At 41.0% G+C, this 16857-nt stretch overlaps 1 protein-coding gene across 2 annotated transcripts; it reads left to right on the forward strand.

The window, feature by feature from the left end:
• Positions 1-11520: 11520 nt before the first annotated feature.
• Positions 11521-15741, forward strand: LOC102511668 (melanoma-associated antigen B16). Of its 2 annotated transcripts, XM_032474949.1 has the most exons (6): positions 11521-11622; positions 11920-11991; positions 12387-12461; positions 12594-12673; positions 13057-13132; positions 14116-15741. In XM_032474949.1, exon 6 carries the CDS (start codon positions 14182-14184, stop codon positions 15223-15225), a length of 1044 nt encoding a protein of 347 aa, XP_032330840.1. In that variant the 5' UTR covers positions 11521-11622; positions 11920-11991; positions 12387-12461; positions 12594-12673; positions 13057-13132; positions 14116-14181; the 3' UTR covers positions 15226-15741. The 2 variants fall into 2 exon arrangements, with proteins under 2 accessions (XP_032330840.1, XP_032330841.1); XM_032474950.1 differs by lacking the exons at positions 11521-11622; positions 11920-11991; positions 12387-12461 and having other exon boundaries at positions 12562-12673.
• Positions 15742-16857: the final 1116 nt, after the last annotated feature.

The following is a 16857-nucleotide window of genomic DNA, read 5'->3' on the forward strand; positions in this document are numbered from 1 at the left end:
TTTTGGAGGCCCTCTAAAATTATGCAGAACCAACGACATGGTTTGATTTATAGCTATCTCTGATAAGTAAATGAAACTGATAACTCTGGATTTTTATCAGTATTTTGTGCAATACCTTTTATTCTAAGTGTCTCAAATCCCTCATTACCTTTTTTGGTAAATTCCTATTAGAAGGTTTTGGTAAAGAATTCTGCTCTCCTCATGTTGTTTTACTTATTTTTGTTTTTTCTATCTTTAATGAATTGTCAGGGCCCAGTGAGGAAATAGGCTACCTCAGCCAGCAGGGATTAATTTATAAAGGAAGCTTGGGCTGAAGAAGTGGACTTACTAGCTGTGTTCAGTCCTCAAGCTTTCTCCTTTCAGCAGTTGCTCTACCTCTCAATTCATAACTAAATTTCCCATCTGATCCACAGTTCCTATGTCTGATCTAAATATTTCTAACTCTGGTAGTATGAGGAAATGGATTCAGCCTCACTTAATTAATTACTATACAAAGGGTTAATAAAGAGCACCAAAAATAAATACCAGCTTAAAGCAGTAATCAGCAATTAGAAAGGATTAGAGTTTAGAATTAAGCAGTCCTGGGGCAGCTAAACCTTGTTTGAACTCCCTTGCTGCAATACAATTTTAAGACACCCATTATGAATACATTGCTCTTTCTATGCAGCATTTTCTAACATTGCTTTGCTATACGTCTCTTTGTTTGCATGGATCCTCTCTAGCTACTTGAAGTGTAAACAATCTGAGCAAAGGCAAAAGAGATCAGCCAGTACTGTTTATTGAGCGACTCAGTGTGCTACCTACTTTGCCACTTATTCCAATTTAATTGTCTAGGTGATGTTGTGAGGACAGTAGTAGAGGACCCATTTGCCAGGTGAGAAAACCATGGCTCACAGAAGTCACAGAAAAGCAGAACTTAGATTTGAATGTAGTCTTTTTACTACAGAGTCCATTATCTTTTCCACTGGGTGGTGATACCTACTCCTACATATAACCCTTTTTGGTGTTTAGAAATATCCTAAGCCTACAGCAGAATTGTAAATGCAACATTAAAGTTCAATGTATCTTAAACATTATCTAGTCTAATACTTGCCTTCAGAAATGGGGAGTCTGAGGCTTGAAGAGGTTAAGCGACTTGCTCAAAATGGATATTTAACAAACACTTGTTGGGTAACAGGAAAAACAGAAAGTAAAAATAGAATTTACTTTATCTGTGCTGATTTCACGAAGCATCACAATTTAGATATCAGCCTATTGGGGGCACAAAACTCATACTTAGATGAAAAAAAAAATCCTTGGAAGTTACTGAATACAAGGATCATTTCAATTCAGATTGTGAAATAAATGGGTTTTTAAATTGTATTCCCATTCACTTTAACCACAGGTCAGACAGCCTTCATTAAAGCAGAAATGCTACACAAATGAAATAAAATATAAATGAAAATGTTGTCAACTGCTAGAGAGCAAGAACAATATTAAACACAGCAGAGTTTATAGGACTTTTTGAGGAATCCCTGAGGCAGAAAACAAAATAAGCAATAATAGTAAATAGTAATAGTAAAGATAATAGACCTTGTAGACCTCATTTAATATTTCTCTCTCATCCAAAAAATAGATAAATAAAATACCACATCTTCAGTCTGCTTCACACACTATGCTAAAGAAGACATATTTTCCAGGTGAGGCTGGTTTATTTGTGTGCTTGTTTTTTGTTTTGGTTTTTAAGTTGCAGACATTGGAAATTTCCTAGTTTAGCTATAATTTTCAATCCAGCTATTTCCACAAGTGGACAACACAGGAGAGAGCCAGGTAGTTAAGACTGCCAACAGTGTCTGTCTTCTCTCTTCCAAAGTGGCTGTTCATTACCAAACCTCAAAGCTGGACCAGGAAGGAGTAAAGTTTGGGATCTTGAAATTTCATTTTTCTCATTAAGGAAAAAAAAAGCCCATACTACTTTTATTGGAAGACACTTAAAGCATACTGGCACAAGTTTGTCTGAAATCTCTGATTAAAATTCACAAGCAGAACTGCAGCTAGTTTGTGTAAAATATTACTTGAGAAGAGATAAATATAACCAGACACTTAGGCACACATCTAAGTCTGGGAACCCTTGTGTCTTTCTACTGGAAGTAAAATGCTTCTACTATTACTGTTGTGAGAAGAATGCAGGAAGGACATCCCTGAATTAGCAAGAGGGTGTGACTGGGGCCACAGGACTCTAGTGTAATGGACCTGCTTTGCCTTGGGGTTTTTAGCCCTCTTTTTGGAAGTGTGCTAATAAAATAAAAACATCCTGCACTGAATCTAAAATAAATAAAGATGTATTTAGAATGGAACACTCTTTGTGACTTCCTTTCCAACTTTCCTGCCTGTCTAAAAGAGAAATATTTTTATTTGTTGGTGGCACACAACCATGATTAATTGCTCCTAAGCAAGGAAACAGAACAGTAATTCTCTGGCTCTCAGACTTTGCGAAGCTGGCCTTGTTCAAACAGTCAGAGGAAGCTCAGAAAATGTCTCAATATAACCCATGGTCCTGGCAGCAACAATTTTCCAACATAAATCTCAGTAGGAAATATGGCCTTCTGTTCCTTTTACTCCTCGCGTAGCTTGTTGTCTGGACTAGCAGAATTCTCCTGTGCGTCACCCCAACATGGCCATGAAAATAGTGTTTCTGCTTTCCAATTTTGTGTGTATGAGAACGGAAAACAAGACAACTGATGCTATCAGTTCCCACCTTGACTTGTATCCCACCTGTTTTCATTCCCTGTTTTCCTGACCAGAGCAAGGGTAGTGGACAAAAACTAGGAATACGACAAATGTCAAGCATTATACTCGGAGCGCTAAGAACTAGATTACCTCAACTAAATTATGGCATGCTAGAAGCACAGGGCAGATTGGGGCCCAGCTTAGACAAATGAGTTGAGTCTTTTCCATCTATAATTGCTCTGTCAATATGAATTTTTAGCAATGAAGAACCACAGTCTTGGGACATGTAATTCGCAGATTCCACTTCATAATGTAAAATGTATAATGGGGTTCAGATGCCAAATTCTTCTGTTGAATTCTCTCAGCTGCCAGTGCAGTTGGTGTTTACCCCAAATCCATTCCCCTCCCAGGATTAGCATAATTAATACTTAGGGAAAAAAACCTTGCTACTTGGTTCAGATTAACACTTCCAATGTGGAGGTCCATTTTGTGCAGGATTTATGTTTTTTCCTAGTATATTCCTGGCATTTTGGATGAAGAGTTCCCTCATGAAGATCAAGCCTTTCCCTAATGCCAGCTCTAAGCCAGTTTTAACCTCTAATTTGGTCCATGGAGACCCAGGTCTGATTTGAGAATATGCTTGTGTGCCTCTTCTGTGAAACCAACAACATCTCATTGTTGGCTGTTACTCTGCTGACTTCTTTACCCTCCCTGTACTTGATGAAGTTTCCTTTATCAAATAATGGAGTTTCTCATTCAGTCACTACATACCCATATTATAGGCAGTGAAATTGTGTTAACTTTTCTTTGTTAGTGAAAATGACATAATTAGGACTTGTCTAGTGCTCTATTTTTATTGAAAAGGGACTGATCTGCTAAAATAAAATTGTTTAAAATCTGTCTTTTTAAAAATAAATGAAAAGCTTTCGTAAAACGTTTCACTATACTATAAGAACCTCAATCCTCCACGGATTTGTTCACATTAAGTTAACTCTTCTTTTGTGTCTAAGGAGTCCCAGTGGGGATTTCAGGTGTTTTCAATGTGCAAATCCTTGTAATGATATTTCACAAATAAGCAGTTGTTTCCACTGGAGTTAAGAGTGAAGCATAGATCAGTAAGATATCTTGAGAAAGTTACGGAGAGTAAAGAATTTTCTGATTTGCCTGGCTGGGGATGGAGGTTGTATTAATTTAAGGAGCAGAACCTCCACTCTGTATTTTCATCTTCCCGTGTTTTAAAGTGGGCTGGGCTCCCTACAGAGAACCATGAGTTCTAATATGTACAGACTTTCAAACTTTTTTCTCCTTTGGGAAACTGGAGCTGAGCCTCTGGCTTCAGATAACCTAATCAGAATCCTGATTTTGCCTTTTCCTAGCTACATGCCCATGGTCAAGTTACTTAGCATCCCTTAGCCTGAATCTCCCCATTTCTGAAATCAGGATGATTAGTCTCTAACTCATAGGGTTGTATTGAGGATTAAATGAGAAATGAGATGAGATCATCTTCATCACTGCACCATAAGCACGTTCTCAAAAAACATTTCTTTTGCATTTCTTAACATAGGAGGTTTGAATTTCCCTACTAGGGTCACTGAATCAGTTTGAGATGCACCATCCTGAAACTGTCAATATCTGTAGAGAAACCAATGACCCATGAAGTATAAGAAATAACAGAATAAAAATAGATTTTAGAGCAATTGAATAATGGGGTATTTTATAGTAAGCTTTTCTGTGACCTCCCAGAGTGAATGTAAGTTAAAATCTCCCTCATCTTTCAGGCAATGAACAATATGTTAATAATTTCTAATTTATTTTCCATGGCTTCTCCATTTAAGTTTGACATGGTAGATCAACATTACTTATTTTAAGAATAATTAGTTAATCCAAATAGAATCCAAAAGCACATAAAAAAGATTATACAGCATGATCAAGTGGGGTTCATCCCAGGGACACAAGGGTGGTTCAACATATGCAAATCAATCAATGTAATACATCACATCAATAAGAGAAAGGACAAAAACCACATGATCATCTCAATAGATGCAGAAAAAGCATTTGATAAAATTCAACACTATTTATGATAAAAACTCTCACCAAAGTGGGTATAGAGGGAATATATCTCAACATCATAAAAGCTATATATGACAGACCTACAGCCAGCATAGTACTCAACAGTGAAAAACTCAAAACCTTCCCACTAAAATCTGGGACAAGAAAAGGTTGTCCACTCTCACCACTCCTATTCAACATAGTCTTGGAAGTCCTAGGCACAGCAATCAGGCAAGAGAGAGAAATAAAAGGGATCCAAATTGGAAAAGAAGAGGTAAAAGTGTCACTATATGCGGATGACATGATACTATATATGGAAAACTCTAAAAGCTCCACACAAAAACTACTAGAACTAATCAAAGATTCATCAAGGTAGCAGGTTACAAGATTAACGTACAAAAATCAGTTGCATTTCTTTACACTAACGATGAATCAACAGGAAAAGAAAGTAAAGAAGCAATCCCCTTTAGAAAAGCACCCAAACTAATAAAATACCTAGGAATAAATCTATCCAAGGAAGTGAAAGACTTAACATGGAGAACTATAAAACATTGCTTAAGGAAATTAAAGAATACTTAAAAAAATGGAAAGATATCCCATGCTCCTGGATTGGAAGAATCAATATTGTTAAAACTGTCATACTGCCCAAAGCAATCTACAGATTTAATGCAATCTCTATCAAATTACCCAGGACAGATTTCACAGAACTAGAACAAACCATAATGAAATTTATTTGCAATCACAAAAGACCTAGAATTGCCAAAGCATTCCTGAAGAAAAAGAAAGAGGCTGGAGGAATAGCCCTCCCAGACTTCAGACAATACTATATAGCTAAAGTAATCAAAACAGCATGGTATTGGTACAAAACAGACATATGGACCAATGGAACAGAATAGAGAGCCCAGAAATGAACCCACAAACTTTTAGTCAACTAATCTTCGACAAAGGAGGCAAGAACATACAATGGAATAAAGACAGTCTCTTCAGCAAATGGTGTTGAGAAAACTGGACAGCAGCATGTAAATCAGTAAAGCTAGAACACTCCCTTACACCATACACAAAAATAAACTCAAAATGAACCAAAGACTTAAACATAAGACAAGATACAATAACCTCCCAGAGGAAAATATAGGCAAAACATTATCTGAGATACATCTCAAAAATGTTCTCCTAGGGAAGTCTACCCAAGTAATAGAAATAAAAGTAAGAACAAACAAATGGGACCTCATTAAACTTACAAGCTTTTGCACAGCAAAGGAAACCATAAGCAAAACAAAACGACAACCTACGGAATGGGAGAAAATTTTTGCAAAAGATGAAACTGACAAAGGCTTTATCTCCAGAATATATAAACAGAACATATGACTTAATAAGAAAAAAACAAACAACCTAATCCAAAAATGGGCAGAAGACCTAAACAAGCAATTCTCCAAAGAAGACATACAAATGATCAATAGACACATGAAAAAACGCTCAATATCACTAATTATCAGAGAAAGGCAAATCAAAACTACAATGAGGTATCACCTCACACCAGTCAGAATGGCCATCATTCAAAAGTCCACAAATGACAAATGCTGGAGAGGCTGTGGAGAAAAGGGAACCTCTCTACACTACTGGTGGGAATGCAGTTTGGTGCAGCCACTGTGGAAAACAGTATGGAGATTCCCCAAAAGACTAGGAATAGACTTACCGTATGACCCTGTAATCCCACTCCTGGGCATCTATCCAGAAGGAACGCTACTTCAGGAAGACACCTGCACCCCAATGTTCATAGCAGCACTATTTACAATAGCCAAGACATGGAGACAGCCTAAATGTCCATCGACAGATGACTGGATAAAGAAGTGGTGGTATATTTATACAATGGAATACTATTCAGCCATAAAAATGACAACACCATTTGCAGCAACATGGATGTTTCTGGAGAATGTCATTCTAAGTGAAGTAAGCCATAAAGAGAAAGAAAAATACCATATGAGATCACTCATATGTGGAATCTTAAAAAAAAAAAAAAAGAAAGTAAAGAGAAAGACAAAGGAACATAAATACAAAACAGAAACAGACTCACAGACATAGAATACAGACTTGTGGTTGCCCGGGGGGAGGGGGGTAGGAAGGGACAGACTGGGAGTTCAAAATTTGTAGATACTGACAGGCATATGCAGAATAGATAAACAAGATTATACTGTATAGCACAGGGAAATATATACAAGATCTTGTAGTAGCTCATGGTGAAAAAGAATGTGACAATGAATATAAGTATGTTCATGTATAACTGAAAAATTGTGCTCTACACTGGAATTGACACAACATTGTAAACTGACTATAACTGAATAAGATAAAATTTTAAAAATAGAATAATTAGCTAATCAAATTTATTTTTAATTTTTTCTTAATACCCTTCCAGGGGAACTTAATCAAAGGTCCAGAATTCAAATTTGCTTGCTAGTTGATTAGAGCAGGAAAACACCTTAGGCTCTTTCTTGACTAGTGGAAAACTTGTTGCTAAGTCACCTCAATATATATAAATACATACACACACACACACACACACACAATAGTGTATACATAATATATATATATGATGTGAATTTATGATGTGGAAATTAATCCTAGAGTTAATCCTGGGGTAAAGATAATTAGTGTTCTAGTAAGATGTGAATTAAGTGAAGTTGTGTGCAATGAAAAGGGAGAAAAATCAAAATAAAGAAGTAAAAATAACAATAAAACCCAACAAGCTGAATCCTACTAAAGCTATATAGAAATAGCTTTAGTAGTTTTATTTATTAAACCCTCTTTTCCTAAATGCCAACTGTGTGCCAGGCATTACACTAGAGTTTGGGAATAAAAATGAAAAGGATTTATTCACAAACATCTGTGTAAGAGATTGCCCAAGTCACTTGCCCAAGGTTATGCCTGATGAGCAGGGCCAGAACTTGAACATGTAATTCTGTCTCTAAAGTCCAGTGTCCCCCCGCCACCCCCACAATAACAAGTTGCAGGCACTGTTGGTGTCCAGTCATGATCCTCTCATATCCCTTTTCCCAACTGTGTATGCTTATCTCCTAGTTTCTGCATCTTATGCTACTAAACACTTGTACCTTTGACCTTGAAAGGATTGCACTTGGACACTGGCTTGAGCAGAGTCTGAAATGTCTTGGAGTCCCCATGCCTCACTTCCCCACCATCCCACAATCCTAGAGTGATGCAGAGCTAATGACTGTGGGAGTTTAAAAGCTCAGTTCCTTTGCCACAAGATAAGACAAACTCTGAGGTTCAACTTATGCTCCAGATCTTTCCATAGATCAGGCTGAGACTTCACCTAAAATTGTATCTTTGTTTGGTTTCTTCTTTTCTGTTTTGCTGCCTCCACTTACTGGTTTTACCCTGGGCACAGTTCTTTACTAAATCACTACCACACAAATTTCCTTTCAGGGTCTGCTTCTTGGAGACCTTGACTTGAGACATCTATATTATGATACAAATTATGTATCTATCTCACTGTAAGTTCACCTAGATTTTAACCACAGGATGGGGGGAATGTATTCTTTAATGAAATTTTTAGGTTACATTATGAACATGGAATTAAAATCAATCATTTGAAATGATTATTTAATCAGCCAAATGTGTGTAATTTGTTTTGTGACCTTGGCTAAGTCATTTAATCTACAGATATATCTTGTTTTATTGTGCTTTGCTTTATTATACTTCACAGATACTATGTTTTTTTTTATAAATTGAAGTGTTTTTATAACCCTGTGTCAGGCAAATATTTCAGGTCCATTTCCATTTTTCTAACGGCACTTGCTCACTTTGTGTCTGTGTGTGACATTTTGGTAAGTCTTGCAGTATTTCAACTTCGTTATTATTCTATTTGTTATGGTCATCTGTGATCAGTGAACTTTGATGTTACTATTGTAATTGTTTTGGCATTCTTTAGCATTAAGGTATTTTTAATTAAGGTATGTACTTTTTTTTAAGACATAATGCTATTGCACACTTGACTACAGTGTAGTGTAAAAAAAACTTTTATATGCACTGGGAAACCCTCAAATTCTTGTGACTCACTTTATTACAATATTTGGTTTATTACAGTGGTCTATTGGGTGGAACTGAACCCATAATATATCCAAGGTATGCTTGTATTTGGATAACAGCTTTTTTCCTTGAAAGACGAGTGTTATTTATCCAGGTAGCATGTGCATATCAAATATAGCACATATTAGGCCATTTTATGATACAAAACAATCATAGTCTGTTTAAACAACAGGCTATATGCACAGAGTCCATGTTTTGACATTTTATCTTAATCTCAGTAACCGAGAGAAAGTAGTTTGATGCTTTAATTTACTTTTCTCAATAGAGCAGATTCCCAATAACAACTGTCAAATTTTATAGAACAAGTGAACATCTTAAAACTGTGATTAAAAATCCACTTGTTACATTTAAAGAAAAATATTTCTATTTCAGCTTTTTGACAATGTATAGCATGGCCATTGTCAATCTTAAGTCTTTAATGTGCTATTAAAACATCATATTAAACAGAATAATTCATAATTTTACCCATCTTAAAGTACCTTTGTTTTAAAATGAGACATAGCATAGATTCAAATATTGGAAAAAATGAAGAAGTAAGCATTACAATCCTAGATGGCATTAATTCCACTTACTCCATGAATAATCTCTTCCTTCAAACCCCAAACATGTAAGAAATAGAGGAATTAAATCTATTTTATGCTAATAATAAAGCACATGAGAGTGGATAAAAAGAATGAAATCAAGGCATAAAAGGTGGATTCTTTATTCTCCCATTCCAGTCACAGAAAAGGAATGTAAATGAACAAAATAAATCTAAAGGTCTTTAAAGTGATTCCATAGCAAGATGGATTAGGTGATGAAACCATTTTATTCATAGACAGCATAGCAATAAAATCATAAGCTCTCAAAGAGCAAATGAAAAATCCCTCGCTGGACCTTGTGTTGGAGTCTTTGGGCCATGGGACATCATGATTAGGTTATTGTGTTTTGCATCTGTTTCACAATACACTACTGAATATTTTATCACTGTGATCAATGAAGCTTTATGGACTGACCTTGCAGGTCAAGAAATCAAACTGGAGAGGTAAGTCTATAAAAGACAGAAAGGCATAGCATTGCAGAACTCAATCTTTTAATTTATTTGTTTCTCACATTTCTCATGACTCATGGAAAGAATGGCCAACAAATTCTCACGAGTGATAGCTAGCATACTAATTATGTATCTCCACACTCTTTCCCTTCATGAATATATTTGAAGACAGATATGTATGAGTTTTAATTATAGAGGTAGCCATCTATTTTACTTTTTCAGTAAAAGAAAAATGGCAGATTTACATATAGGCCACTTATAAAGTCTAGAAATATAGATACTATATAGAATGGATATTTGTATCTATATAAATCCACTATATAGGATGGATTATTAATTGCAGGAAAAAGCAAATAGCAAAACAATATGTACTTTATTACATTTATGCAATTTACATAAATTTATTTATATAAATCAAATGCACAATTATAATGCAAACTTAATTCATAATAAGGTTATATGGTAGTGCAGGTAACAGAGAGGATTGAAAAGGCAAGGCAGAATTTTGTGCTGACTGTATTGTTTGAAATGTGTGCAGTGAGAACACAGTCATAGAGCACCATGTCAGTACTTTAACTCTGATCAGTAGCATATCATTTGCAAAACACTCTTAACCTCCCTGTGCTCAAAGATCCTTATCTATAAAATGACAATTTCTGAGGTACTTTCCTGCTTAACTATTTCAAATATTTATCCAGTGATTAGAAGTTAGGAGGCACACTCTAACCTCGTGGGCCCATGCTGGCTCTTAGAACTCCTCCAGTATATGATTATATAAAGTGATACAGTGTTTCCAACGGGAGTGGCAAGACCCTTTAACAATTTGTCTATACAAGGCTCTTTCCTGTAGAAAGAAAGTCTTTTAGGAAAGAATGTTTCCAGCTGGCTGGAGAAGGGACCCAATGGGAAGGTGTGTGTGTGTGTACCGTGCTGCAGCTTCACCACCCAGCATCTAGCCTGGAACTTGGACTCAGTCTTTATGAGAGTCACACTGGGGCAAATGCATAGAGATTGGCAGGAAGGTGGCATTGTCGAGGAAGTAATTAATCAAAAAGAGTGGAGCCAAGGTATGGACGCTAAGTGAGGACTGTGGGAACCACTTATCCCAGAACAGGGACCCCACAGAGCCTGCCCCTGCTGTCAGACCTGGAAGACTCCCAGCAGAAGTGGCTAGAAATAGCATTCAGTGATTTTAGCCTCAAGAGTCTAAAGGCAGTGTGGGCTTTAAGTTGAGGAGGTGCAGCCTCCGGTTAACAGAGGGAGGAGTCCCAGGCTGCGTAAGGCCCTGGTAAGACACTGGGCCAGAACGGAGGGTACCACCAACTCCAGAATGGAGGGTGCTCCGAAGGTTCCACTACCATTGTTGTGGGGGTGGTGAGGGGGAAGCTCCATAATAACTATCAGACCGAGGCTCCCTCCGACTTCATCTTCTTGGGAGTCTAACGGGTGAGGGATTCTGGGTGAAGACACCGAATGGGTTAAATACCTTAGACTGTAAGGAACCTTACTTCCGCCCTAGGAGAAGTGGCACTACGGAGCGTAGGGGGAGGAGGCAACGGTGAGCCCAAGCGGAAGTGACGTCCCCTGACTTCCGCCCCGGAGTGCCGTTGGCGAAGGCCTGTAACGGAAGCTGAGGCCTCGTTCCGCGGGAGGAGGAGGCCTAGGTCTGGTCAAGTGTTAAGGTGAGAACACTGAAAGAGGGACCCAACTACCCGAGAAGAGAGGGAGTCCCGGTGAGTAAAGCCCCGTACCTTTTGTCATTCCGGGGAGCCCGTGGAATAACTGACTCCAGCCTCGGGAATCAGCAGCGAGCCAGCGGCAAGGGCCTGGGTCCGAGGGGCGTGGCCACAAGTCAGCGGCGGTCTGGAAGGGGCTCCGGCATTGGAGAGTGTTAAGATGAGGGAGGGAAAATGAGACGACCAGCTCCACAGAATAGGAGGGCTTCTGCCGGTAAGAGTGCGGCCCCAGCTCCATCCCTGGGAGCCCCGAAAATAAGTGCCCGTTCCCTGACTTCCATCTTGGATTTGCAGGAGAGTGAGGCCTGTTCTAAGGACTGCTGCCTCAAGTAAACAGAGGAGTCCCAGACCCTGCTCGGAGTCAAGGTAAGATGCTGAGTGATAACTGAGGTGACCACCCGCCCCAGGCAGGAGAGGGTTGCTGGCAACAATTTTGTGAGATCTGGGAGGAGCTGGGTTGGGGGGAGTGGCTTCCCCTGACTTTTGCCTTAGAAGCCTAAGGATGGTGAGTGCCCTGGTCTGAGAGAGGAGGCCTAATTTTAGGAGAGAGGAGGCCTAATTTTAGGAGAGAGGAGGCCTAATTTTAGCAGAGAGGAGTCCTAGGCCCTGCCAGTTTCAAGGTAAGATGCTGAGTGAGAATTGGGGCGACCACCCACTTCACAACAGAGGCAGTCCCACAGATAAGAGCACAGACCCTGTGACAGCCCTCAGAATAACTGTCAGACCCTTTTGTCCCTTAACTTCTACCTTGGGTTTGCAAGGAGGTGAGGCCTGTTCTGAGGACTGCCGCCTTAGGTGAGCAGAGGGAGGAGTCCCAGATCCTGCCAGGAGTGAAGGTAAGATGCTAAGTGAGGACTGAGAGGACCCCTCCTCCTGATTGGAGGGGCTCGTCAGAGTTCTGTTGTCAGCCCTGTGTCGGAGGTGGGGAGAGCATGGCTGGAAGTCACATCCTCTGAATTTTGCTTCAGGAATCTCAGGGAGGTGAAAGCCTTGGTGTGAGGGTTGCAGCCTCCAGTCAACAGGGGTTTTGGCCTCTACTAGAGTCAAGGTAAGATGCTCAGTGCATGCTCAGAACATGCACTGCCCACCCCCACCCCCCATGAAGGGGCATTTGCAGACCCCCGCATTTGTTGTTATCCCTGGGAGATGCTGGGCAGGGATAGCTGGAATTGGCATCCACTGACTCTGCCTGAAGAATCTGAGCATGGTTAGTACCTTGTTCTGAGAGCGCAGGCCTCAGTTCTGCAGAAGGAAGAATGGCAGGCCCTGCCAACTTTCAGGAAAGGACTCTTGAGTGGGGACTGATGGGACTATTTACCTCACAACAGAGAACTCTTCTAGATAAGGGCATAGTCCTTGCTGTCAGCTCCAGGGGGCCCCAAAATATCTGTTACACTGAGTTGCTTCCTAACTTCTACCTTGGATTTGTAGAGAGGTGAGGCCTGCTCTGAGAAGTGCTGTCTCCAGTGAGCAGAGGGAGGAGTCCCAGACTCTGCCAGGAGTCAAGGTAAGATGCTGAATGGGGACTGAAGAAATCTCTTCCCCACAATGGAGAAGGCCCCTCAGATCTCTGTTGTCAGTCCCAGGAAGGGGAGGGGGTGGCCAGGAATGACTTCATCTGACTTTTGCCTGGGGAGTGTGAGGATGATGACCATATTGGTCTGACAGATATAGCCCCAGGTAGTCAGAGAGAAGAGTCCCAGGCTCTGGCAGGAATCAAAGTGAGATGCTGAGCAAGGACTAAGGGGTTCACTCAAGAATAGTGGGGGCGCCACAGAGCCATGTCCCTGTTGTCAGACTAGGTAGGCCTTGGAATACTTGTCAGACTTCGGTGCTTTCTGATTTTGGCTTTGGGAATCTGAGGGCTGTTGTCGCCAGTTAGCAGAGAGGTATCTCAGTCTCTGTAAAGGTCAAAGTGAAGACTCTGAGTGAGGATTAAGGGGATCATACACATCAGAACAACAGAGCCCAACAGACAGAAGCCCTCCTTTGTCATCTCTGGGAGGCCCAGGCAGGTATGGCCCAGTGAGGGGCCCCTCACATCCATCCTGCACCATCTGTCTCCACTGTGACTTTCCTGGCTGAGAGGCTCTGCAAAGAGCTGTCAGCCTGAGGTACCTCCTCGCTTCTTTTTAACTAGAGTGTCTCAAGGAGATTAAAACCTCTTTCTGAGGTGATAATCCTTGGGTCAGTAGAGGGAGGAATCTCAGATCACAGTGAGGATTCTGAACAAAGACAGATGACCACCCACCCCCAAGCACAATGGATCCTATAGAGCTTAACCACCTCCCACTGCCCTGTTACCAGCTCTGGGAAGCCTTGGGCTGGCTTGACTGGCTGCATCCTGTTTCAGCTTCCTACAGGTCAGGACTGGAGACCTGTGAGGCTCTAGATTACTGCCCTCAGGAAAAGACGGGTGGAGGCACTCTGTTGGAGTTGCCACAGTTGAGTTTATCAGATAAGGCCATTCACATCCTCCTTTCTCCCTAGGTTGTGGTCCTCTATTATCCAACCTCCTGCCCACATTCCTCCGTGCTACCACTGACCAGAGTGAGCATGTCTCAGGGTCAGAAGATTCCACATTGCACACAGGAACAACATCACACCCACTGTGAGCCCCAGGGCCTGGAGGCTGCACAGGTCTCCAAGGCTTTGGAGGAGACCTCTCCCTCCTCCTCCCATCCTCTAATGCCTGGAAACCTGGAGGAGGCTTTGGCTGCTGGGGCACCCAGTACTTCCCAGAGTCCTCAGGGTGCCTCTTCATCTGACACTGTCACCGGAGCCATCTCATCAAGTAAATCAGATGAGTGCTCCAGCAGGCAAGAAAAGGAGGCGAGTTCAGCTTCTTCAAAGCCTCTGTCTGACACTGAGAACTTGCCCGTAGATCCTCTAGATGAGAAGATGATTTTATTGGTGCAGTTCCTGCTGCAAAAGTATCAAATGAGAGAGCCAGTCACAAAGGCAGATATGATTGGTGATGTTATCAAAGAGTGTAAGAATGATTTCCTTGAGATCCTTAGGAGAACCTCTGAGCACATGGAGCTGGTCTTTGGTGTTGATATAAAGGAAGTGGATCCTAGCAGCCACAGCTATGCCCTCGTCAACGTACTAGACCTCACCTATGATGCGAGGCCCAGTGGTTACGAGGGCATGCCTAGGACCAGCATCCTGGTAACGATCCTGGGCGTGATTTTCATGAAGGGCAATCGCGCCACTGAGGAGGAAATCTGGGAAGTGCTGAATATGATGGGCTTATATTCTGGGAGGAAGCATTTCATTTTTGGGGAGCCCAGGAAGTTCATTACCAAAGATTTAGTGCGAGAAAGGTACCTGGAGTACCAGCGGGTGCCCAACAGTGATCCTCCATGCTATGAATTCCTGTGGGGTCCAAGAGCTCATGCTGAAGTCAGCAAGATGAAATTGCTGGAGTTCTTGACCAAGATTCATGAGTCTGACCCTACTTGCTTCCCATCCCATTATGAGGAGGCTTTGAGAAATGAAGCAGAAAGAGCCCGAGCTAGAGTTACAACCAGGGCTGGCACAGCTGCCGAGGCCAGGGCGCACTCCAGTGCCAGACCCAGCAGCTCTTCCCACCCCTAGTGAGGTCTGAATCATACTCTTCAGTTTGTCATTGAAGAGAAGTCAGCTTTCTAAGTAATGGAGGGCTGGGGTGAAGCTGTAGGGAAAACAGTGTGCAGCATCTTTCCTATATGGTTAACACAGAGGTTTCTCTTTTGGGGCAGTTAGTTTTTAAATGTTCCTTTTAATGTGACATTTCATTAGCTTCATAATCTAAGTTTCTGAATGATACTGGTCATACATTTATTGTTATTTATGGAATTAAAGAATACAAGTTCTGTTTGTTTATGAAACAAATTGTAAAACTGACCATCCGCTTGTGTGATCTGGAAAAGATAACATGAGATTCAAGTAGGCATTTCTTTGCAGCTGTCGAAGAACTCAGCAGTAAAATAGTTGGGATCAAGAAATAAAACCCTAAAAGATGGTCAATTCTTGGCTTCCCTTATCCTCTTTAATCTGCCGTTTTGTAAAATTAGATGACCTGTATACATTTGCTTAGCTTATTGACGAATGTAAGAGAAATAAATCTGAATAAATTAGACCTCATGTACACTGGCTCGTTTATTCCCCAAACATTAAATTAGCATCTGCTCTTTGGGAAGCACTGTGCTATAGTAGTGGGCATGCTCAGTAAACATGCTTACTACCCACCCACAGAATTTTAGAGTCTAGGAGCAGGAATCATGTAAAGACAATGGTGGGTATCCTTTAATAACAAAAGAAAAAGTAAAAAGGAATCAGGAGGTGGGGGGTCCAGATGAGGGCTGTCAAGTGTAAATATCCTGAGAAAAGGCAGGCTGATGCCTTGGGAAACTGCAAGGAAATGGAATGCAAAACTGTTCTTAACCGTTACTTTGGAATCATGGGTAAACCAGATCCCACCTGGGACAAGAATGGAAGATACCCTGAATTCTAGTCCAAATTCAGTTGAACAGAATGCACAAATTAGGTGTTTTATGATTATCATCTTTAAGGAGTTTGTGAAAAATAAAGGTCAGATACCCAGAAGCCACTGGGCTGGCACTCTTTGCCTTGAGCTGGGAGATCCAAGTTCACAGGCCTAATATGTGACAGAGTTGGAACCAGACCTCTGGTTTGAATTCTAGAGCCCATGCTATTCCATTCCTCCCTGAGGGCAATATTCTATTAAATCATTTTTCTTCTTACTACTCCATATTGCTTTTCAGGGGATAAAAGGACCTTGAATCCAAAGTACTAAAAGTGCCTATAAAGAAGGAATGTGAAAATGAGAATCAAACACAATTTGGGGATTGTTTGTTGGATTCATTTACTCCAGGGTAGTGATGCCTCAGTCCCAAGGTTCCTTGAGAGCTGCCTCTGATCTGTAGCTGGCACCATGTGTCCAGTCCTAGTACTTTCCCACATACATTTCCCTCCCCCTGGGTCTTCCCCAGTGTGCCTTCCTGTCTAACTCTAACCTGACCTGCTGACCAGCTCTTCACTGCATCCTCCATTGCACCCTCACCCCAGTAGAACAGGCAACCTGCCCTGCCCCTGACAGAGTATTCCAACTCCCTGCAGCCATTCCTGGCTGACCCTCACCATGGGATCCCTCTGATAGCAACAACCCCTCTATATAAAGTTCTCTTTGAACAGTGAGCTTTACGTACATGGTCAATTCCCTATGGG

This window comes from Camelus ferus, chromosome X (assembly GCF_009834535.1).
Source record: "Camelus ferus isolate YT-003-E chromosome X, BCGSAC_Cfer_1.0, whole genome shotgun sequence".
Lineage (NCBI taxonomy): Eukaryota > Metazoa > Chordata > Mammalia > Artiodactyla > Camelidae > Camelus > Camelus ferus.

What these genes read in the sequence shown, in the direction of transcription:
- LOC102511668 (XM_032474949.1), top strand. Translation starts at nt 14,182, where the DNA reads ATGTCTCAGGGTCAGAAGATTCCACATTGCACACAGGAACAACATCAC.